This window comes from Leptidea sinapis, chromosome 20 (genome assembly GCF_905404315.1).
Source record: "Leptidea sinapis chromosome 20, ilLepSina1.1, whole genome shotgun sequence".
Classification (NCBI taxonomy): Eukaryota; Metazoa; Arthropoda; class Insecta; order Lepidoptera; family Pieridae; genus Leptidea; species Leptidea sinapis.
Window position 1 is genome coordinate 6,832,111 of NC_066284.1, and position 26,026 is coordinate 6,858,136.

At 38.3% G+C, this 26,026-nt stretch overlaps 2 protein-coding genes across 2 annotated transcripts; both read right to left on the bottom strand.

The window, feature by feature from the left end:
• Positions 1–2,042: 2,042 nt before the first annotated feature.
• On the bottom strand, positions 2,043–3,054 carry LOC126970192 (cuticle protein 16.5-like). Its single transcript, XM_050815975.1, has one exon. The coding sequence runs from the start codon at positions 2,825–2,827 to the stop codon at positions 2,129–2,131; it is 699 nt and encodes a 232-aa protein (XP_050671932.1). The 5' UTR covers positions 2,828–3,054; the 3' UTR covers positions 2,043–2,128.
• Positions 3,055–9,597: 6,543 nt separating this feature from the next.
• LOC126970191 (cuticle protein 16.5-like) lies at positions 9,598–11,988 on the bottom strand. Its single transcript, XM_050815973.1, has 2 exons — positions 11,944–11,988; positions 9,598–10,532 (listed from the first exon to the last, which is right to left on the bottom strand). The coding sequence occupies exon 2, from the start codon at positions 10,381–10,383 to the stop codon at positions 9,664–9,666; it is 720 nt and encodes a 239-aa protein (XP_050671930.1). The 5' UTR covers positions 10,384–10,532; positions 11,944–11,988; the 3' UTR covers positions 9,598–9,663.
• Positions 11,989–26,026: the final 14,038 nt, after the last annotated feature.

The following is a 26,026-nucleotide window of genomic DNA, read 5'->3' on the forward strand; positions in this document are numbered from 1 at the left end:
AGAATTTGATCCATATTAAATACATTAATACACTATCGAATGGTGTTATAATACAGTATGTTTTTTTTTCAAAAGCAAGGAATCCAACCCGTTGGATTCCTTGCTGCGAATATGGATAATGATACCAAATTGGTGGTGCAGAGTCTGGCATGGTCCTTAACTATGTCGTTATGTTATGTTATATATTATTGTTTATGTTATATATTATGTATTAGCGCCTAAACTATGTTTTGACTTTTGACACTTAACAGCGACGTAGCACAGATAATGTTTAGGTTTGAACATATTTCATTCACACTAACATCGTAAAAAAATCAAAATATTAGTCTATGGTAACGATAAACGATAAGGAATTCGAACATTTGTTAGAGTAGGGTAGTTGCGATATATTCGAAGTATTATCGTATCGTTCCGAATGTATCGTGCTATATACAGCAGTTATTAGACCAATTATCACCTACGGAGCAATAGCTTGGTGGCCCAGGACAGAGCTAACAACCGTACAAACCAAGCTGCAGCGATTCCAACGGCTGGCCTGCACAGCCATAACTGGTTGCATGCGCACTACGCCAACGTCTGCCCTAGAAACCATTCTAGGGCTCACACCGTTTGACATACATATCCAACATGAGGCGACAATGTCGGTTCTCCGCCTGAAGCTGATGGGTGTATGCAAGAATGATGACTGCCTCACAGGAAATCTCTGGAACAGAGTAAGGAAGGATTTCCCACTCTGAGAGGCACCCTGTGATAGAATACCCAACACACACATCTTTCAAAAGAATTACCGTATTCAACTGTTTGAAGTGGGAGCAGACCAGTCAGGTGTAAATGCTCAGAATTTATACAGACGGTTCCAAAATGGCAGCCGGAACTGGAGCTGGCATCTTCTCACAGGAACTGAATATACACACCTCTATACCCTTAGGCATACACAGCTCCATATTCCAATGCGAATGCATAGCCATCAAGGAAGCTGCAGACGCGATACTAAGAAGGAAAATACATGGATATTATATCCGTATTCTATCCGATAGTATGGCAGTACTGACTGCGGTGGGGAGCAACACCTATAACTCAGCGCTAATATACGAGTGTCACCGATCCTTAGAACGAGCTGCCTCTAACAACTGGGTAACTCTGCAATGGATCAAAGGACACAGCGGTTCGTTGGGGAACGATGCAGCGGATGAACTTGCAAGGCGGGGGTCGAAAACGCAAGTGGCTGGCCCAGGGCCAGTCCTGCCCTTCAGCCAAATGCGGTCATGGATACGCTCTCTCACCAACAACCTACATAGAACCCGATGGACAAATGTCTCAGGCTGCAGACAGTCGAAAGAGGCGATTCCTGCACTATCGCCCAAACTGACACGTCGACTTAGCCTAAACAGACATGACATCCGAATTATGGTCGGCACCCTAACGGGTCACACATCACTGAACAAACACCTATTTACAATCAGCGTTACGGACAGTCCTAAGTGCAGGGGCTGTCTAACCGAAGATGAAACGGTCACTCACGTAATCCTGGAATGTGCTGGGGTGGCCAACCAACGGGCACAAACCTTAGTAAATACAAGGTCGCTCCAGGAAGTCTGCGAACACCCCAGGAGTGTTCTGAACTTCTGGAAGGAGCTGGGCTGGTTGGAATGACTGGCCAACACTGCACGCAAAATGGACTCAATTAAGCAGTCTAATTGCGGAAACAGGAGCCCTTTACCAATACCAATACCGAATGTATCGTTGTCGATTTTGCGAGTAGACCTCCTGGTCCGGTAAGGAGACGCAATACGATCAACGTAACCACGATTAACACTTAAACCACAGCTACATGATTTAAAATTCTCAACGATTGGTCTTTTCTTTGAGAGCATATTATGTTTGTGTTAAAATTTATTGGGCTTTTATGAAATAGCCATATGTTATGAAATATCAGAGTTACGATAATTTGGTACAGTAATAATTATATCCACTTATATATTTTTGGAACGAGGAAAATTCTGAAACAGTAGCCTTTTTAAATTAAATTAAAATAACAAAGGTATATTTAAATTAATATATTCTATTAATTTATAAATATTTTATTTAGTAATAATCCTAGCAGTTGGTCAGTATTGGTTATTCTCGTTCACCAGGCGTGAGCATAGTGTCCAGCAAGATGGATGTGAGCAGGTGCAGCGTAGTGGAGCGGAGCGGGCGCGGCGTAGTGGAGCGGAGCGGGCGCGGCGTAGTGGGCGACGACGGGAGCGACGAGAGCGGGGCTGGTGCGCACGTCGACGCGGGACTGGTGGGAGACGGCGGCGGGCGCGGCCAACACAGAGTGCGCGAGCACGGGGGCGGCCACCGCGTGCGACACGACGGCGGGGCTGGTGCGCACGTCCACGCGGGACTGGTGAGAGACGGCGGCGGGCGCGGCCACCGCGTAGTGTCCCAGGGAGCGCTTGTGCAGGTAGTGGGAGAGAGCGGGAGCAGGGGCGAGCACGGAGTGCGCGAGCACCGGAGCGGCTACGGCGTGCGACACGACGGCGGGGCTAATGCGCACGTCCACGCGGGACTGGTGGGAGACGGCGGCGGGCGCGGCGTACGAGAGAGCGAGCGGAGCCACGGGCGCGAGGGCCACCGCGGCGTGGCCGTAGCCGAGGGCGGCGCGGGGCTCCAGGGCCTTGGCCTGGTAGTGGACGGCGCGAGCGTTGATCACCTCGGCGGTGTCCAGCGGCCGGCCATGGGGGTCTAGCACCACGGCGGGGTGGTGGGGGGGCTGCGCCAGCGGCAGGTAGGAGCCGCACGCCACCGACGCGAGAGCCAGGAACACCACCAGCGACTGCATTGTGAACGTGGTCTGTGTTTGTCTGACGAGCTAGGTAGATCACTTCAAACCGTGCACGGCCGACTGATAAATTCGACTCGCCCTCCGCGCTATTTATACTGACCGGATATTGTTAAAGTGTAACTTGAATGCAGAATTCGGTATGGCAGTGCTAGAACAATGTCAGACGTTGTTACATTTTGTGACCTTGCTTACTATGTGTGACGAAAAAATTTCATCCTATTGCCGTATCGTAATGAAACAATCGTATGAGAAGACTCTCACATTAATAAATTATATGGAAATATTAAATCTTAATGTAACAATATTGCCATGTAAATCAGCAAGTGAAGGCCGTTTTAAAGTCATGTTAGACACATATTTTATTTTTTCAGCATTATATAGAAATTTTGTAGTACGTATCTACATTGTGATATAAGGGTGGAAAGTAAATAACCACACCTGTGCATCATACTACGTTTCTCAATACTCTTGTCATGGGGTTTCGCCAAGTGCGGGTTAGCGTGCTTCACACACCTTTGAGGACATCCTTCTTATGTCCTACTGATTGGCACGGGTATCCTCTGAAAATGACAAGGGTTTTCCCATAGCTCACCATGCTGACTAAGTGCGGGTTGGCGTGCTTCACACACCTTTGAGAACATCCTTTTTATGTCCTACTGATGGGCACGGGTCTCCTTTCAAAATTGGAGGGGTTTTGTCAAAGCCCACCACTCTGGCCAAGTGCGGGTTGGTGAGCTTCACACACCTTTGAGGACATACTTTTTATGTCCCATTGCCGGGCACGGGTCTCCTCTTAAAATTGGAGGGGTTTCGCCATAGCCCTCTGCACTCGCCATGAACGGGTTTTCAGGTTCCTCAAACATAGCACATAATTCCGAAATTGTCTTTCATACCATTGGATAACTAATTGTAGTAAAAACAAACTAAAATGCTACTCTAAAAGGCAAAATTGTATGCTATAGTTTGTGTCTTTGTTACTCTTTCATGCAATAACCACTTGACGGATGTAGTTGAAATTTATCATGCAGATAGATAATACCCTGGATTAATATATTACTTTTAATTCTATAAAATCAAAGATTCCCCACAAGATTTTTAAAAACCTAATTCCACGCGAACGAAGTCGTGGGCCACAGGTAGAAGTTAATAAATTATTGTATTTGTTGGATGTGATTACTAATTATGACAGTAATCACGACCATCATGTTCACAAAGCATCCTTACACAAATAAAGAATTCAAGCTCTAGAGGTTGATGCATCAAGGATACTTTATATTGTTAAAAATTATTCTTTAGTACTTTTTATTAAATATTTGATATTATTTAAACACGATTCATATATTGGATGCAGCACCTGAAAAACGAATGTAGTACTAGTGATGCTTTTTTGCACACCATAACAAAGCAACGATGTGAAGTCATCAACATCAGGTCCTGAGAAAAAAAAATCCTTTTACTGGGTTCACGTGCAAATAATAATTGTGATAATGTCATATTGAAGCATGAGTGCACTAGGAACTAGGTACAGGGAAACTTCCTCTGCTTGTGACAGAAAAAGATCTGGCCGTCCACGTAGCGTTCGTACGAAAAAGGTGGTCAAAGCAGTAAGGGAAAAATTCGAAGAAACCTGTCGGAGAGCAAAAGTTTTTATGTCGGGAGATGAAGATAGCACCTAGAACCATGTTCATCCAAATTCAAAATCAAATCTATTGTAAATAACATTTATTACTTTTACAGTATGTTAGTTTAATACATAAACATAGAATAATTTAAAATATAAAAAGCTTATTCGAAGTGGTCTCCATTGGCTGCAATACAGTCTTTTAAACGTTGAGGCCAATTATCAATAGAAGAACGCTCTTTTTCCATGAGAAAATTCTTCACTGCCGATCGTACGGATTATTTTAGGGACTCCAAATTATCATATATGACCCGGCGCCGAGACTTGCTGGAAGGACCATTCTTGGTTATTGAACATGATGTTGTTAAAGGGCTTTACTACCTTCTCAAGAATGATATCATGATGTACTTCTGCTTTCTCCTTCATAGCTAATACCCCACCAAACCATCATTGAAGTCGGATAGCGCAACGTGGGCACGTTGCATTCTGTCGAATAATTGGGAAGCTTCCTTATAGCTTTGAGCATAAATAAAGTCATTTTGTTTGTTAAAATGTTGCTCAATTGTAAAAAAATTCTCATCAGTAAACCAATTCTCTGACCTCCCTTTGCGTACCACTTCGGTAGTTGTTTCGATTGTCCACCCTATTCTTTTTTTAAATTATCAGTATGTCTGTTATAGGCTGCAAGTCCTAAGTCATCTTTTAAGGTACGCGACATGGTTCTAGGTGCTATCTTCATCTCCCGACATAAAATCTTTTGCTCTCCGACAGGTTTCTTCGAATTTTTCCCTTACTGCTTTGACCACCTTTTTCGTACGAACGCTACGTGGACGGCCAGATCTTTTTCTGTCACAAGCAGAGGAAGTTTCCCTGTACCTATTTATAGGCCGGTACACAAACATTTTACTAATACCAAGCGTATGGAGAGTTTTAAAAATTGCATTTGGCTCCATACCTACTTTGTGTAATGTAATCACAGCGATTCGGTTCTCTTTATCATCCCACTCCAGTTTAATATCGCAAAATATTATACAATGTATTGGCGCCAAATTAAAAAACTCTATGAACAATCATACAGAAATCATAGATTCCAAATTCAAATATAATATTTTGTTTATTTTTAATTGTAACAATATTTATGGCCAATCATACCTATGCCTGTTTTTTTTATTATTATCTAATATTTAATTAGTCTTAATATATAATAAATACTATACTAAGAATTCATTGTCGCACAATTTTCATGTGTGTGTAATATTTCGGTTCTAGGTTACGCAGTTTCCGGGTAGTTCGCATACCGGTATTCATAACCTTCTATGAAGTATAACTGGTGTCCAAATCTCTGTCGTGTGAAAGTAAATAAATTGTTTAATTTAATTTTTCTTTATTTGGAAGACAAACGTACATTAAAACTATACATACAACTATATAAATAAAAGAAAAAAAATACACTTCTTCGCATATGTTAAATTGTCATTATTATTGTTAAATTATTTATTATTCCGCACAAATTACAATACTTATCTACATAGTCTTTCTTCTATACATATAATAAAATCGTAGAATTTCCGAAACTGTACCATAAAAATTTTCGCAAAACTGAAGAAATATATACAGGATGTCCCAAAGTTATGGGACATGAAGGGAAAGTACCTTTAATATCGTAGATAGGGTATTTCACTGAAAGCAGACTTTATCTTATCTTAAAAAGTTAGTAATTCTGCATTCAAAGATTTTCTAAAAATTAGGTACTTGCCTCGTCTGGACTCGAACCGACTTAAATGTAAAAAAAAAACACCCCTACTTTTACGATGCCAATCGAAAGAATAGCCAAAAACTAATAACTCTTCTTCAGTAACATAGTATTTTAAAAGAAAGGAGCAACGTAAAATGTTTGAGTCAAATTTCAAGAAAGTTATTTATTGCCCACGACGACGTCCGAAAAGTAGAGATATTATCATTCCATAGATAGCATTGATTATTCGTAAATAAGTACCCACTTCATAATTAAAATACTTTATAGAATGTTTTTTTTTACTTTAAAAGCGATACAAGAACGTGGGCGAGTTACAAACAGAATTGTACCATATCATATCGAGTATTCACCATAAAATTATAAGAAAATCAAAAGGCAGCGGACTCATTAAAAGATTGGCGATTTGCGTAAGACAGGAGGGATCACATTTTGAGCATTTATTTAATTGATTTTCAAAAAAAAAATCCCAGGCAAGGCAAGTAATTTTAAGAAAATCTTTACGATATTTAAGGTACTTTCCCTTCATGTCCCATAACTTTGGGACAACCTGTATAAATAAAAAAAAGTGTGTGTGTGCATAAGTATGCGCGCAAGAATTTATACTTCTTTGGCGTAACAAAACAAATCCTTAAAATTATTTATTCGTCGTGTTATTCTACGTTTGTACCAAGAATAATTTTATAAACATCGTGAAATAAATCATTGAATATTAACGAATACGGCTGTATTGGCTAGAACCCTTTGCCTGTCCTAATAATGGACAAAAAAAATAATTAATGTCGCAAACGTCAGAAAATTTCTGAAAACTTTTATTTTTAGATGACGTTCAAAGTCTTCATTATCATAAACATCACAAAAAGGGCGGGAAACCTCAAATCGGTCGCACGTACTTTTTGATAATTTTTCATTTTATTTTGAATATCATGTTAATTTTTAGATCAGATAAGCTGTAGTTTGTATATATTTTAGTAGTTAGTTAGTATTAAAGTGTAAATTTTGTTTATTTTATGTAAATTTCATCCTATTGGTAAGTCTTCTTTTCTTCACTTTTCTTTCATGACATGAAGGACCACCCGGGTGATCCAGGGGGACAATCCCCGATATAGGTCATGTAGTGACAATTACGAATAATGACGATCGTAGTACAATGGATACAGATGGTTCTGTGTCTCAGACGTCTAGAGGCCGTAAAAGAGTGTCAGCTCGGCCCAGAAACTGCAGGCACTGTAATAAAAGACGACAAAAACACCGTGGTGATAGAAAGTGATTGCCAATGTGTAGAAATTAGTGATAAACAATTTCTTTCCGAAGTCGTTCCTGCAATAATTCTACTACTACTAAGTAGAGACCATACAAAAAAATAACACCGACACTCCACCACAGCTACAGCCCCCTGTTGCAAGGCTGTTATGTAACTCATTCAATGCTGTTCCTTATGTTGTACACGTTCAAAAACAGTTTTCATCTCCTGACGATAATGTTATATTACACCCAGTTACATTTGGACGCTTTCTCAAAAGAAATTCAGTTGAAATTTTTGGGAATGGAAGTTTTGATAGGCCGGAATAGGTTATCTATAATGATTCTGTACCTACTGGCTGCGGCTAAAATTTTAAGGACATTTATTTAGTACATCCAGTCTTGAATATAGGAATTACTGTACTATTTAACATCAAGTCAGGAAACACTCCACCATCCATGCATTTATTGAATAGAGAAGCTAGTTGCGGTGCTATGCACAGACTTTTGTTGAGAAGCCATGATCATCAGCAGTTTTTTTCAAATCATTACACATAAATGGCTTTATGTGTAAAGTTTCTAAATTCAAACGCTTTACAACATTTATTGCCATTGTTTTTAAGTAAAGACTCAGCAACAGCAGGGCATGAGTTGAGATTACTGGTTGTTGAAACTGGAATATCGGTAAAAAAAAAAATCAAAACAATTAGTTACTTCTTAGCCCGTTTCAATAAGCTTATCATCAATTTGTAAGTAAAGGTCAATATTTCGGGGTTTATTTTTACCAGTTTCACTATTAATAATTTGCCAAGTAGTCTTAATAATATTATTACTATTATTTTCTCTTCTCTTTATAAATAGGGTCTTAGCCGTTGTACAAGCAAGTCTGAAAATGTTCGAGTATTTCCTAACATAATTGCCAAACTCATTGTCATGATTATATGACCTTTCAACATAGAGTTAATATAATCCTCGCCTAGATTTCTGAATTTATTGTGTTGCCCAGTTTAATGACTTTGATTTGCATCAATAGTTTTTGGTTTGAATACAAAGTCATGTTCAGTTTTAACTAATTTAAATATATTATTATAATGATCATTGGGGTCATCACTGATGGACAAGTTGCCAATTTCTCTCTAAAATTTATGAGCCTGGTCTCAGTAATTGGTACAACATTGATTTTACAGGGTCTTATGGCAATACCTATGCGAATGCCTATGCTATATATGAAACTGGACAATAGTCATAAGGCCGATTATATGCGTAACAGTTCTATCGTCTGGTGGCGCAGGACAAGAGTTGCTAACGGTACAAACCAAGAAGAGTCCAACGGATGCCAGGCCCAGCTGTTATTACATGATACAGTTGCAATACTCCAACGTCCACCATACAAACGCACTGGCATCTTCTCGCAGGAACTAAACGTACATATACCAATATCGTCGGACACGCACAGATCCAACTTCCAATGCGAGTGTGTAGCGACCAAGGTAGCAACCGCTGCTCTACTAAGTAGGTATACGGTCTTAAATAGTCTGCAGTCTAAAATAGTGAAACAAACAGTCACATTTATAAATTGTTTACTTAATAAAATATAATAATAAAGCCATCACCTCATAAACGAGTTGCCTTCGATAGTTCACACTATCGATTGAACCCTACAATGGATTAAGTGGTTCATTGGGTGATTCAGGTGGTTCAGGGAGGGGCCGAATAACACTATTAGCCTTGCCCATTAGCCAAATATTCTCATGGATACTCTCTGTCACCAACATCCTACACATCCATCATAGTCGACTAGCAAACGTCACAAGCTGGACATAGCCAAAAGTAGCGACACCCACTATCGCTCAGACTTACAAGTAAACAGCTTAAACAAATACGATATCCATATATTTTAAGTGGGCACCCTGACGAGACATATTCCTCTAAATAAGCACCTTTTCACAACGATCAGGTGTGAGCGCAGAGGCAGTCTGGTCTCAGATGAAATGTATTCTCATGTTATCGTGGTATAAAGGAGGGGCAAACCAAACTACCCTACTTGTGGAGACATTTACTTTACATACCATACCATTAATTAAACTATTCGTAGTAATATTTTTTAACGTACCTACGTCGAAGAAAAAATGTACAATCAAACTACAAATATTTTTTTTATATCATCTATAAATATTTTATTTAGTAATAATCCTAGCAGTTGGTCAGTATTGGCGTTCACCAGGCGTGAGCATAGTGTCCGGCAAGATGAATGGGAGCAGGTGCAGCGTAGTGGAGCGGAGCGGGCGCGGCGTAGTGGAGCGGAGCGGGCGCGGCGTAGTGGGCGACGACGGGAGCGACGAGAGCGGGGCTGGTGCGCACGTCGACGCGGGACTGGTGGGAGATGGCGGCGGGCGCGGCCAACACAGAGTGCGCGAGCACGGGGGTGGCCACCGCGTGCGACACGACGGCGGGGCTGGTGCGCACGTCCACGCGGGACTGGTGAGAGACGGCGGCGGGCGCGGCCACGGCGAGCACGGGGGCGGCCACCGCGTAGTGTCCCAGGGAGCGCTTGTGCAGGTAGTGGGAGAGAGCGGGAGCAGGGGCGAGCACGGAGTGCGCGAGCACCGGAGCGGCTACAGCGTGCGACACGACGGCGGGGCTGGTGCGCACGTCCACGCGGGACTGGTGGGAGACGGCGGCGGGCGCGGCGTACGAGAGAGCGAGCGGAGCCACGGGCGCGAGGGCCAGCGCGGCGTGGCCGTAGCCGAGGGCGGCGCGGGGCTCCAGGGCCTTGGCCTGGTAGTGGACGGCGCGAGCGTTGATCACCTCGGCGGTGTCCAGCGGCCGGCCGTGGGGGTCCAGCACCACGGCGGGGTGGTGGGGGGGCTGCGCCAGCGGCAGGTAGGAGCCGCACGCCACCGACGCGAGAGCCAGGAACACCACCAGCGACTGCATTGTGAACGTGGTCTGTGTTTGTCTGACGAGCTAGGTAGATCACTTCAAACCGTGCACGGCCGACTGATAAATTCGACTTGCCCTCCGCGCTATTTATACTGACCGGATATAATTCAAATGTAAGTGTAAGTGTTTAAATTGCGGCAGTACTAAAACAATGTCAGATATCATTAAATTCGGTGACCTTGCTGGTATATTGTGTCAAGAAAGAATTTCGTCGTATTGCTGTATCGCAAGAAACAACGCACGTTGTATGAGAAGCGGTCAAATTGTAAATCAAAACAAATCTGATCTATTCAATTAGATCAAAAAATGACACTTATTAATGTCAAAATCATCATTTACCGTTTACCGTCACTTGAGAATAGGTTGAGCTTTTATGAGATTAAGTGTCAAGACACTCGTTGCCATTCTGTCAAATCAATATATTATATCTACGGCTTTATCATTTTATTAATAGTTTTAATCACAATATATGTAAAGCGATGCTACAAATAGTTGTTATTTCTTACACGAATATCTTTAAATAAACTTAAAGGGTTATTGAGTACAGATAGATGCATCAATCCACACACAATGTGGTATAAATACACGTATTGTGAGCAGAATATCGAAATTTTGAATATGTAATATGAACTTTAAAATAAAAAAAATACGGGTTGCACTCCGAGAGTGCCAGCAGAAGTGAAAACTGGAACATTAGCGTTGTGCATTTTTGAATATTTTGGAATGGTAAGGGAATAATTTCGCACGAATTGCTTTATTTATCAGAATAAAATTACTAGCATTTATGTGGTTAAATACAATGTTCATTTATTGCGCTATCGTTCACAAAAAATACAATTTATATTACGATATCTGGACGACCGAGACTTGCTCGGATTTTTTAGAATGTACAAACTTGAACAAAAAAAACTAATAGGACATCTGGATTCGAACCGGGGTCTTCTGCTTTCCGGATCACCCAGTTTCCATCTAAGCTATTATAGTTTTGTAAATAGTGGCGAAATTTACTTTTGTATTCTAATATTATTGTAGCTGTTTCTCATTAAAACACGGATAATACTATATTTTAAATTGAAACCTAGCTAGATTGATTTCTCGCCCCCGAAACTACCTGTATACATTAAGTTTCCGAGATTCAGATTATATACATACATACAAGAATTGCTCGCTTAAAGGTATGAATATAAGTATTGAATATTAACGAATACGGCTGTATTGGCTTGAACCCTTTGCCTGTCCTAATAATGGACGAAGAAACCGAAAAAAATAATTAAAATCGCAAACGTCAAAAAATTTGGGACTACTTTTATTTTTAGATGTCGTAGTGCGCGTGCAAAGTCAAAGAAGTTTATCTTCAATAACATCAAAAAGGTAGTGTAAACGTCATTATGTTTTGCTTTTATGTCAATGTAATTTTGCAGTTATAAACCTATTTAAATATTCGTTTATTGTATTTTGGTTTGATTTGGCATTGTTACCAATAAATGCTTGCTCTAAATAAATAAAATAAACAATCAATGTATTTTGTTAGAAATGTCAATAATTGTTACTTACCAATTATTTTAATGGGCAAGCTTTTTGTCGCGTAGCAACGCTTCGACGTACATGAAGAGAGTTGACAAACTTCATCCGCCTTATTACAAAAAACTATATATACTTAAGTACTGGTTTGAACCAGAACTAAATAAACCAGCTTTGTTACGGTACTAAAATTAGTACCGGGTTAAAATCGTGTGATTATTACAAAACGTAGACCTACCATGGACCAGAGACATTCATTTGTTCAATCAAATGCACAGATTAAAAATAAAATAGCCATGAACAAAGATTGAAAGAGTGAACGACAGTTTACTGTATTTTACCTTCTATAATAATAATAATAAAAGCCTTTATTCACTGACCTTTCCACATTTTCAACTTATATGCTATACTTAAAAATATGTTACATATTATTTACTACAAAAATATTTATATTATTAGCAACCAATTCGTTGTAGTTGGTCAGGTTGTCTGTTGACATAGGCCTCCCCCATTTGTTTCCACATCTCTCTATCTCTGACTAACCTTCTCCATCCCTTTGGTAAATCATCTTCCCATCTTTTGATTTGACCTCCTCATTTTCTTTTCCCATTCCTCGGATACCACTCTATTACATCCTTAGTCCATTTCTCTTTGTTCGTCCTCATTATATGTCCAGTCCAGTTCCATTTAAGTTTTCTTATTTTTCGTAACACGTCACTGACTTTTGTTCTTTTCCTTACTTTTGCAGTTGTCCATCGATCTCGTAGTCTTATGTTAAGCATACTTCGTTCCATGTTGCGTTGACAAACTGCTAATTTTTGGTTGTTTTTGCTTGTCGCAGGCCAAGTTTGACATCCATAAGTAAGACATGGTAGAATACATGTATTATATAATTTGCTTTTTATTGCCTTAGGAATTGTTTCATTTTTAACTATTTCTTTTAGAGACCAGTAGCGTTTCCAAGTGTTGCTTATTCTTCTATCTATTTCCTTAGAATACTGGTCTTTTATTGAAATTATTTGTCCTAAATATATATATTCATCTACATATTCTACAACTTCTTGTCCTATTACTATATTTTCCTTTGTGGCATTTGTCATTAATTTAGTCTTAGTTGGGTTCGTTGATAAACCTGCATTCCTGCTTTCAAAATCTAATTGTTGCAACATAGTTTGTAGTATGCACGGTTTCTTAGCAAAAATGACTATATCGTCGGCAAATCTTAAATGATTTAGGTTCAATCCATTAACGTTGATTCTAAAATTTCCCCACTTTAAATTCTTAAATATATTTTCCAGCACTGCTGTGAAGAGTTTTGGGGAAAGTGGATCGCCTTGCCTTACGCCTTTTTGAACTCTAAATTCTTCACCAAATTTTTTTTATGATTTTTATATATTTTCCTTTTATACCTTGGTTTTCTAGCGTTTTCCAGATATAAGTGTGACTAAGCGAATCGAAAGCCTCATTGTAATCGACAAATGCCATATAATACAGTTGTCCGTATTCATTGAGCTTTTCAGTTACTTGCTTCACAACATGGATATGGTCGATGGTAGAATAGTCGGCGCGAACTATAAAAACTATATAAGTACTGGGTTGAACCAGAACTAAATAAACCAGCTTTGTTACGGTACTACAATTAGTACCGGGTTAAAATCGTGTGATTATTACAAAACGTAGACTTACCATGGACCAGAGAGACATTTGTTCAAAAAAATTGACAGATTAAAAATAAAATAGCCATGAACAAAGATTGAACGACAGTTCACTGTATTTTACCTTCTACTTATGATTAAATACCATATTTCTACTTTAATTTAATTAAAATTACATTATTTATTTAAAATAGTGTACAGATTAATTTAAAGAATTATGCTGGCGTGCTTTTGACGTCTTTTTAACCGACTCGTAAACGTTTAAAGGAATAATAATGTCGAGCGCGCGAATTTTGAGCATTCAAGTATTGACAATTGAAAATCAATGTTTGGAGAGGTAGTTAGACCTACCTGTCAAAACGTGAGTTTTGAATCTTCAGTATTTTATCTTCAACTTTATCTAACGTCCTACATATTATTATATTGTAACATTTATGATATTATACTACCCATGTATAAATTGATTTAATATTCATTTATTCATGTATAGGAAACAAACAGTATTATGATTTATAAACAACATTATATTATTTAAGGAAATTTTAAGTCAAACTATTACCGAGTCGGCACATATTAGGTATTGATTGATAGAGTGATAATAATTAATGTGGTAAATCAAGATTCTAGTATCATAGCAAACAAGGTTTATCTTACCTATTATTTTTATATTTTTTAAAGAAAACATACAAAACAGTTAAATAAGGAAAAAAACATATACTTTTTATCTATATTAATTTATTCACTTTTTGCAACATAATAATTTATTCATTCATCACATTTATTTGTTATAGACATCCAAAAATAATCCACTATCCGAAGATCTTGTTTTACAACTCTTACGATAAGTTGGAAATCAATCAGGTGGATTTCTGGAGACCCTTTTGTATAAAACACAAAATATTAACTTTGTACTAATCTAAGCACTAGTTTCAGCAAACCTCTGCATATGGCAATATATTTTTAATAATGACCCAAATTCTATCAAAAATAAAGAGAAACCTCCCTTACTAAGCTACTTTAAATATATTAAATGTTGACTTGTTGTATTAGTTCACCAATGTAACCCTTATTTAACAAAAGTTTTAATAATAATTATGACTGAGACATTACAACAAGTAAATAAATAAATAAACAAACAAACAAAAAATAATTTATATAAATAGGTCCAAAAATTACACTTTCAAATGTTAAATATTTTACCATTTACAACCATTTTGTAAAAGTCTGAGCTTTAATGAATTGGCAAGAAACTTATTGCCACTCTTAGAAATAAATATTTACAACTTTTACATTTTATTTATGCAATATGATATTCAAACTGATGCAAAAATAACACTTAAAAGTTTTGACTTGCGAAAGTTAAAAAAGGAACCACACAAAGAATGTAAAGAAATAAAGCTAAATTGTGAACATTTTACTGCTAATGAAATAAATTACAAAGAAATATATAAATTTACTATAGAAACTAAGAAATTTATAAGTTCATTATTTCTAAAAACCCATTTCCACCAGTATTTTATACATAAGCCCTATAATATTATTATGCCCTTACAGTAATTAAATTTAAACTATAATAATACTAAATGATTTTAAAATTTGAAATATTTTTTAGGGATATTTAAAAATTAAATAACAGAAATAAATATTGTCAATATTTGGTACTGATAAAAGTGACCCTGCTGATAGAAAAAAGGGTTGACAAAACAGGTATTTCATGATATTTACATTAATGTATTTACTTACATTACTTACAATAAAAATTTTACAGATGTGCTGATCATAGCCTAATTATACAAAGCAACATAGACTTTAAAAAAAGACAAATTGAAATGATGGGAGAGGGATATAAAATTAATATTATTTGATTAACAATTACTTAACAACAAAAAATTGGATTTTAATGTACTTGTAAAGACTTGTTGTATTGGTACACTAGTGGAGTGGAGCATGATCTACATGAAAATTTCTTCCTCAACAGGAAATAGATTATCTTTCATATCAATAGCGAAATTGTGGAGTACAGCACATACCACAATTGTAATATTTTACTATCTATATTTCCATACATGCTTCTAGACAAACTGTTGCTTCGAGTTCGACCAAAACATCATTCCACTGTATTTCGGGTACGGAAATGGCATCTGTTGTACTTTACTTCTTGTGATGTTGTTGTGGGGCTTAGTAACGGTGTAAATAAATATGCAGTATAGGGATTATCACTGTCTCCCACTATTTTCCAGAGAATACACCAACCACAATTATGTTAATGATTTTTAAGTCTGAATCACAAACTACACACATTATCTGGTTTGTTTTGGTTATCATTTACTTATGTTTTTTTACAAAGTAAGAAGTTATCCATTGCGACGTCTTTTAGTCGCCAAGATGACGCCAGCATATCCAAATCTTCTCAATCAATTAATTCTATTAGATTCATGTCTAGTTTTGTAGAACTTTTACACAATAACCTAGTAGTACTAGTAACCTCAAAATAAAATTAAATTAAGTTTGACATATGTCACAAAGTTAGACCTTCGTATAACCCAGTTAGATGAAAAATGTGCGCATTTTTTTTATTTTCTCTATAGTGTATTATTATGGTCTAAAAAGTCTATAAAAATATTGAAAAATATCCTACTCTCACAGGAAAAGGAGGGGGTGGTGTTCTTTTAAAGGAACAGTAGTAACAGTAGTGAATCAGTTATAGAGCACAAAATATTTATTGAGTACTTTTATATTTTAAAATATATTTTTAAAAAGAAACCTTATCAATCAACTTTCATCCATAATTTCAGAATAACAACGGACAACAAGCGCTTGTATAATAATTTTAAGAACTACATTTTGCATGAACCTCTGAACTGCTTATGAGTCCTGGTATATGTTCCTAGGATGACACATGATTCAACTGATATGAAACGTTAGAATAATGACACTAATATTCTAATTAAACACATTACCACAGAGTAGTGATGGATACTTACGTACATTACTATCACCCGTAGCACAGTAGACACTGTGCCCTTAAGTAGAAGATGGACACTAGATACGCTGTCAGTGTATGTAAATTAGATAGCAATAGTCTGTGACGTGTGTTATTTTTTCATGTTTTCGTTCTAGACGATTTGTACAATGTAATAGAAAACAACGTCCCATATTTAAATAATAACTGAAATCACCAGGCAACCATTGTTTGTTGGGAGCCGATAAACTGAAAGGGATAGTACATATTATAGTATATTTCGCTTACTCTCATTACCAATCTAATTTATGTGTCTCTGTCACATTATTATTGTTATTTTAGTGACGCATCTATTGTTCATCTTCTATCTACGTTATCACCATATTTATGTTTTCCTGGTTTCTATGCGGTAATTATGTCGTGTGAATGGCCTCAGAATATATTAAGGTATAATCGCGTCATACATAAGACAATCTCTTCTTCAACTATGATTGCCTGGTACCGAAACACTGAATAAAATTGTCTTACGAATTTTCGATCAGGAATGACGCGAGTTTAACATTTAGTTCCCTTCAGTCGCCGAGTGATGCTTTGCAGTATAGGCAGCTAAATAGACAGATCTTCAAGTCACTGACTCGCGATATATGCCGCCATAACACAGATTGTGTGAAGGCGGTCATAGAGCGTAACAAAGGGTCCAAAGTATACGCACGAGATTTTCCATTGGGCAGAGCCAACTGATGAAGCTGAAGATCGGTGACAGCAGGGTCATTTCATCTAAACCTGAACTTTTGAGGGAAGTTGAGAAGTTCTACGGAGAGTTATACACAACTGCACAGGCCTGGCACCTGTTTCCAACAAGGCTGAAGATCCAAGAGCCAAATTAATCCGACACTATACCGAAGATATCCCAGACGTCAGCCTGTACGAGATTAAAATCCTGTTCTTAAGATCCTCCAGAAGCTATTCAATTCGGTCTTCATCCAGGGCTTTTGCCCTGTGACGACTGACGGTAGGACGAAAAACCGAAGGCGCAAACAGGGCACAGAAGTATAGTGGTGTTGTTCTTCAAAAAGGGCGAAAAAACGCTTTTGAGGAACTTTAGACCCATATCACTTCTGAGCAATGTATATAAGCTGTTTTATAGGGTTATCACGAACTGTCTCCTGGTCATTTTCGACGACTTCCAGCTTTCCGAACAAGCCAGATTCCGAAAAGGCTGTAGCACCATAGTCCGCATACACACGCTGCTGCAGAAGTTATTCTGTATAACTGAGACGAAGGAGTATCACCTACCACTATGCTTGGCGTTCGTGGACTATGGGAAAGTCTACAACAACATTGGCAAACTATGAAGGTTCCTTCATAGTTGCGTTAGCAACGTTAGGTCTCTAGTCTCTTCTAGTAGGTTGTCCGAATGATAAACCTGCTGATAGTGGTAACAGAGAAATTAAAGAAACGCTTCTGATAGATTCAATTTTTGAATTGTATATTTGATATCGAAGACTAGCTCTATATCTGAGATGCTTATTCATGGTTGCTCCGTATCAACAGTATAAATTTATTAGAGTTTTTGTTTTTAAAATCTTCGGAGTTTTTCATCAAAAATCAAAAGATAAGGCCTTATTAATTAATTTGTCAATATTGAGCCGGTGGCCAAGAAGTGTATAATCGAGATTGTATTATATTGAACCTGAAGGACATGACCGAGTACTTATTGGGTTAAGATCTTGATTATTTGCTGTACGGTACTCCTCTAAGCACGACAGTTTTATGTCTTTTTCCGTTGTCGTCAAGAGTCGAGTTGGAGGCAAAAGCACACCGAAGATCGGATTTCTCTTTTGCCAGGGTGTCATTCCTCATGTGCAACAGCGGCAGGGACGCCTTGAAGTTACCAAGAGCAGCTCAGACAACGACCAGAACTTGCGTATTCCAATCGGGTTACTGTAAAGCTGCTCGCCGATTTTGACAACGTGCTTCGATTTCGCAAGGGCGATTTGCCTATTCACATTTTTTTCGAGGTTAATATTAAAATAAAATAATAATTTAATGGGGTATGTTATCTTTAACAGTATCGCAGTAATTGCGTCACACAAAGTGGGTATGGCCATCGCTCACTTTCAAGACACATCAAAAGCTACATATCATTCGTATATCGTACTATTGATATCTTTTCTTTCCAATAGATCCTATATCGAAGATTATAAAAGATGCTATTAAAGCCAGTAAAAAATCAAACAAAACAAAGAATTAATTATATTTTTTTTATTAATTTATGAATATTTTTAGTAATAATCCTAGCAGTTGGTCAGTATTGGCGTTCACCAGGCGTGAGCATAGTGTCCAGCAAGATGGATGGGAGCAGGTGCAGCGTAGTGGAGCGGAGCGGGCGCGGCGTAGTGGAGCGGAGCGGGCGCGGCGTAGTGGGCGACGACGGGAGCGACGAGAGCGGGGCTGGTGCGCACGTCGACGCGGGACTGGTGGGAGACGGCGGCGGGCACGGCCAACACAGAGTGCGCGAGCACGGGGGCGGCCACCGCGTGCGACACGACGGCGGGGCTGGTGCGCACGTCCACGCGGGACTGGTGAGAGACGGCGGCGGGTGCGGCCACGGCGAGCACGGGGGCGGCCACCGCGTAGTGTCCCAGGGAGCGCTTGTGCAGGTAGTGGGAGAGGGCGGGAGCATGGGCGAGCACGGAGTGCGCGAGCACCGGAGCGGCTACGGCGTGCGACACGACGGCGGGGCTAGTGCGCACGTCTACGCGGGACTGGTGGGAGACGGCGGCGGGCGCGGCGTACGAGAGAGCGAGCGGAGCCACGGGTGCGAGGGCCAGCGCGGCGTGGCCGTAGCCGAGGGCGGCGCGGGGCTCCAGGGCCTTGGCCTGGTAGTGGACGGCGCGAGCGTTGATCACCTCGGCGGTGTCCAGCGGCCGGCCGTGGGGGTCCAGCACCACGGCGGGGTGGTGGGGGGGCTGCGCCAGCGGCAGGTAGGAGCCGCACGCCACCGACGCGAGAGCCAGGAACACCACCAGCGACTGCATTGCGAACGTGGTCTGTGTTTGTCTGACGAGCTAGGTAGATCACTTCAAACCGTGCACGGCCGACTGATAAATTCGACTCGCCCTCCGCGCTATTTATACTGACCGGATATAATTAAAAAGTAAGGCGATTTCAGTGGGTAACTGTACGTTAATGTTAGAACAATGTCAGGTGTCAATAAATTGTTTGGCCTCGACGAGTGCCGGTCATAACGAAACAATTTCGCGGTCGCTAGTTCTAGTGCGTAACTCAGAGACACCTCACATATTAAAGATATCACATAAGATAATTAATTTAATTCTCCATAATAATAAAACTTATCTAGCTTTGTAATATTTCTCATAATCACAATGACATATCTGAAGGAGTTGCAATACCGAGACTCAATATTTTGCAACTCGCAAGTTATTGTGAAATTTAGCTCAATCCGTGAGTCCTATAATTCGTAAGCGTAGATATAGCTGAGCCTGTACCTAACTAGAAAGGCAGCCTTATCGAGACTTGTTAAGGTTAAAAGAAAAGCTTACAGTTCTAAAGTTGGTACACGCGACAGTAGTAGGAACAGCCTTCACCTCTGTAGTTCCGCGTTCAGTAAACATGAATGTCATTGGGGTATTGCGATCAATCAATACATGTGATACTTGAGTACTTATGTTATGTTAGAAAGGAAATGAATATCATGGCCAAATAATAAGAATATTGACTTAAAAAAATCTATGGAAATATAACGATGTAATAATATATTTGCATGGTTCATTTCCTGACAAAAAGCTCTCAAACACAATGGGTGCAGCCCTTTCACTTTCTTTTAAGCACATTATTTAGCAGTTCAACGCGGCTTCATAAATGTGTCGAGCATCAACATTGTTTTGTCGTTTGTTTTCTATCGTCATAATAGTTTGATTCTCTGGATACTTCTATTTACAACTCGTACAGTAAAATTATAAACCCATTGGCAAAAAATCGGGTTGTTTTGATTGTTTCCGTCCCTTTAAAGAATACAATACCAAAAGAGGTTTTAACCGTTTGAGAATATTACTGGCACAGTTATGAAGTGTTGTGGTGTATAAAAAAGTTTATTCCAAATTCAAATTTAAGACATAGTCGGACTTTAACAAAAATTGCAGTTACTTGCGTATCGTGGCGGGATTTATTGATAGATCGTATTAACTCTAAATCATTTTTTAGATAATTTTTGCCGGATTGTCCTATTTCCTTGATATTTAAGTCTTGATACTTAATTTAGCGGTTTTTAAAATGGTTGATAATATTAACGATAACAGCGAGCAAAATTAAAGCGCTACTTGAGGAAGGGTGTAGTCAAAGTTAAGTGCCCAGAGGCTAAATGTGAGTCTTTCGACTGTCTAGAGGATTTGGCAACGATATCAAGAGACTGGTTTCGTCAGTAGAAGGCGTGGGTCTGGAAAAAAAACATGCACAGAAGCTCGAGATGACCGCTTCCTGGTGAACCAGGCCTGGTCAAAAAGACTCTAGAGGAAGTGAGAGGTGCGCAAGCCAGCTTATGGACTGTTAGAAGGACACGCTGCAGTCACCGTCCAGTCCGTGGCCCTAAATTACTCTGCGAGCACAGAGTTGCTAGACTTAGCTTCGCTCGAAATCGTGCGACGTGGGCTCAAGAGGACTGGGGTAGCCAGAATATCACTATAATATGGTGAGGACCGACGACGGCAAGTTTCTGCGAAGGCAAGGGAAACGTTTTGCAGAAGTTTGCTTTAAAAAAAGAACCCCTTATGGTGGAGGTTCACTTATGTTCTGGGCATTGATTAATATATTGGACTGTACGGAGTTAGTTTTCATAGAAAACGGCATGAATGAATGAAATTTGAATGCACACCGGTACATATCATAAGTCCTAATCCCTTAAATACACCCGTATTAACGGTTCTTGGAGAAAAAATGATTTTTATAGACGATAACGCTTCCCCGTTCTGGCGATGTGGAAGCGTATATTCAAGAGGTAGGGATTCGTCTTGTGGATTGGCCAGCTTGAAGTCCCGACCTCAATCCCATAGAGCACATTTGGGAAGTTCTAAAACGAAGAGTTAGATCGGTGCAGCCCGCTCCGGAATACACCTGGAGGTCGACTCGCAAAATCGACAACGACATATTCGGAACGATACGATAATAACCCGAATATAGAGTAGGGTACTCTAACAAATGTTCGTATTCCATATCGTTTATCGTAACAACATCGTAACCATAGACTAATATTTTGATTTTTTTATGATGTTAGAGTGAATGAATTATGAGCAAACCTTGAAAATCTAAATATTATCTGTGCTATGTCGCTGTTAAGTGTCAAAAGTCAAAACATAGCTTAGGCGCTTAGGAGCATACCAGACTCTGCACCACCAATTGACATCAATTACACAAAAAAAAATGTAATGAATATAATATGACCATTTAAAATTGAATAAATAATACAAAACTTGCGGATAATAAAATGTAAAAAAAATAACTCAGCCCTTCTCGTCGACTTCCTATTTCTCAGGCGGCCATTTGCATTACTTTCTACGCATAAACGATCAACAAAATGACTTAAATGACTTGTTAGTAAATAAATCCTGTTGAATAGTAAACCACATATAATTATTTTAATTTTATTTATTAAGTATGTATATTGTATGGCAAATATATCTATACAACTTGAAACGATAATAGCAACGACAGCCTAGAAGGTGTCGTTGAGATTATCGTAAAAGTGACGTTTGATTGTTTGTCGAATTCGAATATTCGTCTCTGACATTTTACACTAAGAGTAGGGTTAGGACCGATAATATCGAAAAATGTTTCGTTCGTTCAATCATCGTTTTGATATTGAATACGATGTAACTAAGAGTAGGATTCGACACGACTAATGCTACGATATATCGAATATGGATTTTAGGAGTAGGCCCCTAGGGAGTTAACCAATGTATTTACTGCACAGTGGGAGCGTATTCCACAAGAAACAATTAAGAATAGTTTCGATAGCATGCGTGGACGAATACAAGCTGTCATTTTAGCATGGGGCCACACTCTATATTAAAATTTTACTTTTTATTTTTATACTAGCTGACCCGACAGACGTTGTTTTTTATATTATAATAAATAAAATAATGTTTTTACGAAATAATGAATTTGTCAATAATATATCATAACATCAAAAATTACTTCGTAAAATATGCACCCTGCTGTCGTAATGAAATTGTTTCACAGCAGAACTGTTAAACCTGGCGTCAATAAATTCTCGCATAGAAATTATGTATGGAGACATCAAAGGAAAAACAAATTTGATGTTTTTTTTTAATTTAGCAGCATTTTCATATTTATTCACCTTTTAAAGCTTCTCTGGACTTCCACAAATAATTCAAGACCAACATTAGCCAAATCGGTCCAGCCGTTCTCGAGTTTTAGCGAGACTAACGAACAGCAATTCAAAAAACTTAAGATTTTCGCCTGCTTTTTTATCTAATGAATAGATACGTAACTAGCTGCTTAGACTCTGGGATAATTTTTCATTAATTCCATTGAACTGTAATGACGAAATTGACAGAACCTACTTTTTGCTTATTTATTAAAAGTATTATGATGATACACGCTACTTGTAATTATGAAATAATCTGAAGATGCCAGAGAAACAGGTAATTACCTAGGTGCCGGTTTTTTTTGCAAAAGAGTGTATTATACCTGTCATTGCTTTTCGTGGCGTCGCGGGTCAGTTGTCCACTTTCCTAAAATATCGTTAAGGGAGGCGATGGGTGGTCCATGCAGCATGCTCGTGAACGTACGCTACTTGTAGTAGCTGGATGATTTTGTTTTAAAGAACTCTACTTCTTGTTGTTGAATGTAAAGTTTTTATTAATTTATATCTTCGTAATGTAGTGCTTACGTTATAGTTACATAATTAATTAGGTATTTACAGTGAGTGTGGATTGAAACATGCACTCTATTGACTTACCCTTGTGGCTTTTTTATTGCTTTAATAACTCGATACGTCCGTGACGTTTTTGTTTGCTTGATTGAGCGGAGCACCCACCGGATGACTCCAATTGATTTCTGTGTTAAATTGTTTCTCGGCCATTTTTGGACTGATTTAAAAAAAAATTGAACTCATAGAAATCTTTCGAAATTTTCTAGGTTATTGTCGAAACAGAATTTTGAATTTCGACTTGATGAAATTAAATTTTCAAATCAGCATAACTTTCTCCTGTGCAATGTTAGATACAAAATGTCTCGCGTTTGATTTTCTTATAATGTTGGTATTGCTGAAAATGTTAAGTATGGCCAGATATATGTTCAGGTAAAAATCCAGAGTGATTCGACTGCCAGGTTCTTAGTTATTGAATTTGCAAATCAGCACAAGTTTTTCATGTGAACAAATAAGGCGTTAATTCCTCAGGTTTAAATATGGCGCCAAATTTCAAAAGATTCTTTTAATTGTTTTTTTTTTTGGATTAATATTGTTTTGTATTTGTACATAAACTTAGTTTACCTTGCTACGCTCAAATATACACCGCAGCGAAGCGGTACGACGAGTGATTGCGGCAGCATAGTTTAACATATCTTAATATATATAAATCTCGTGTCACAATGTTTGTCCTCAATGGACTCCTAAACTAATGAACGGATTTAAATGGGGATTACCTCATGGAGTGCAGTTTAGTCCAACTTGAGAGATAGGATAGTTTTTATTTCGATTTGGGACCCATAATTATTTTTATTTCAATATTTTTTTTGTATGGACATATTTTCTATGAGAGATTTAAGTGACGCACGGTTTGACAGTTCTGCTGTGAAACAATTTCATTATAACCCCGATTATAACAACAGGGAGCATTTTTTACGAAATAATTCTTGACGTTTTCAAATATTATTGACAAATTCCTATAAAATAGTATTTTTTTTATTATCTACAGAACAACGTCTGTCGGGTCAGCTAGTTATATATATAACAATATTAAAAGATGTGGTGTCGTGGGACACCAGGTAGGAACGGAGTTCCTTCGGCTAATGTAGAATCGACACAATTTGTAAAAAAAAATAGTGTTCAATTTTATGTAGGTTTTCTTGATTTTTCTCTTAAATTTTGCAGATTACTTTTTATTTTAGTACAGGAAAGTATTTAGGAAATTCAGTATTTTAGGAAATAATAATTTACGTAAAATAAAAAAATCGTAATCCAAATTATGAAGTAATATAACAAAATATGTCTCTTTATTTTTGTTTGACAACATAAAATTACATAGAAATAGAAATAATTACAAAATATACACTACTCGCTTGTGTATACGACTGTCGCGCCTGCGCACGTCTCATTTAACGGTTTTATTCCACGGACTTTTTCTTACGTATTTACCATCACATTTTTTTCAGTTCGGTCCCGCAGCAAAGTCCCTATCTCCTCCAAGCCTGCCTCAAGGAACTTCGTTCCAATAATTTGTAAAATGAAGAAGCTGTTATTTCTGATTTAATTAATTTTTTTATTTCCTTTGAATTATATCTATTGTGTAAACCTGGAGAAGGCCTATGCAAATGCAAAACAATCTGTGCCGATGTCTACTGCACGCTCAATGTAAATCTAAAACTATTTAAAGATCGTTAGTAAAGGCTATTATTATTATAATATCTATTGTGTATAGACTCATGAAGTTAACAGTGGTGAGAAATACAGAATAAAATAATAATAAGTGTTTGATCTTCATTCCTTGCCAAAGTAATTCTATGTATTTACATTGCGTTGATAGGAATGTCTTTTCTTCCGCCTCTACTAACCAATGTACCCGCGCCGTTTGAAACTAGTTATTTGATAACTGATTCAGTTCCGGATTTGGGGTACCGGTGGCCAGTACTTCGTCATTTATAACTACAACCTCACTTCTGAGACTAATTGGGGATGAGGGCCTCGAATCCAGTGCTCTACCAACTAAGCCAATCGTCTAAAGATCAACCGTATAAAGATGAGATGGAAGTAGCTAATAGCTTGAACTTTAGAATCCTGATAATCCTGCCTAAAAAAAGCGAGTACCCCGGCGTAAGGTATAATCTATTTATTATCCGGGTATAGTCTAATACTTGGTAGGCCCAGGTCAACGTGTGACAACCTTACTACCGCATGTCACATGAGTTAAAATGCATAAAAGGGCATAAAAGGCATTTATTTTCTCAAAATTGATTCCTTTAGAATTATTTTTGATGTCATTTCTTATACTACTAGATACTACGACTGCTTCGGAAACAAATGGCGCTCTGAGAGAGAAGAAGCGGCGCAAAGAACTCTCCAAGCATTCTTTTTTTGCGCTATTTTCAATAAAAATATACAATATTGTACAGTCATTTCTATCGCTATAAAATAATCACAATCTAATCCCAGGCTGTCTGATCATTTAGATATTCAGCAGTGGAGTAAGGATTTACGACAGAGCCAATTTTTTATAAAACATTTAAATTTATTTATACA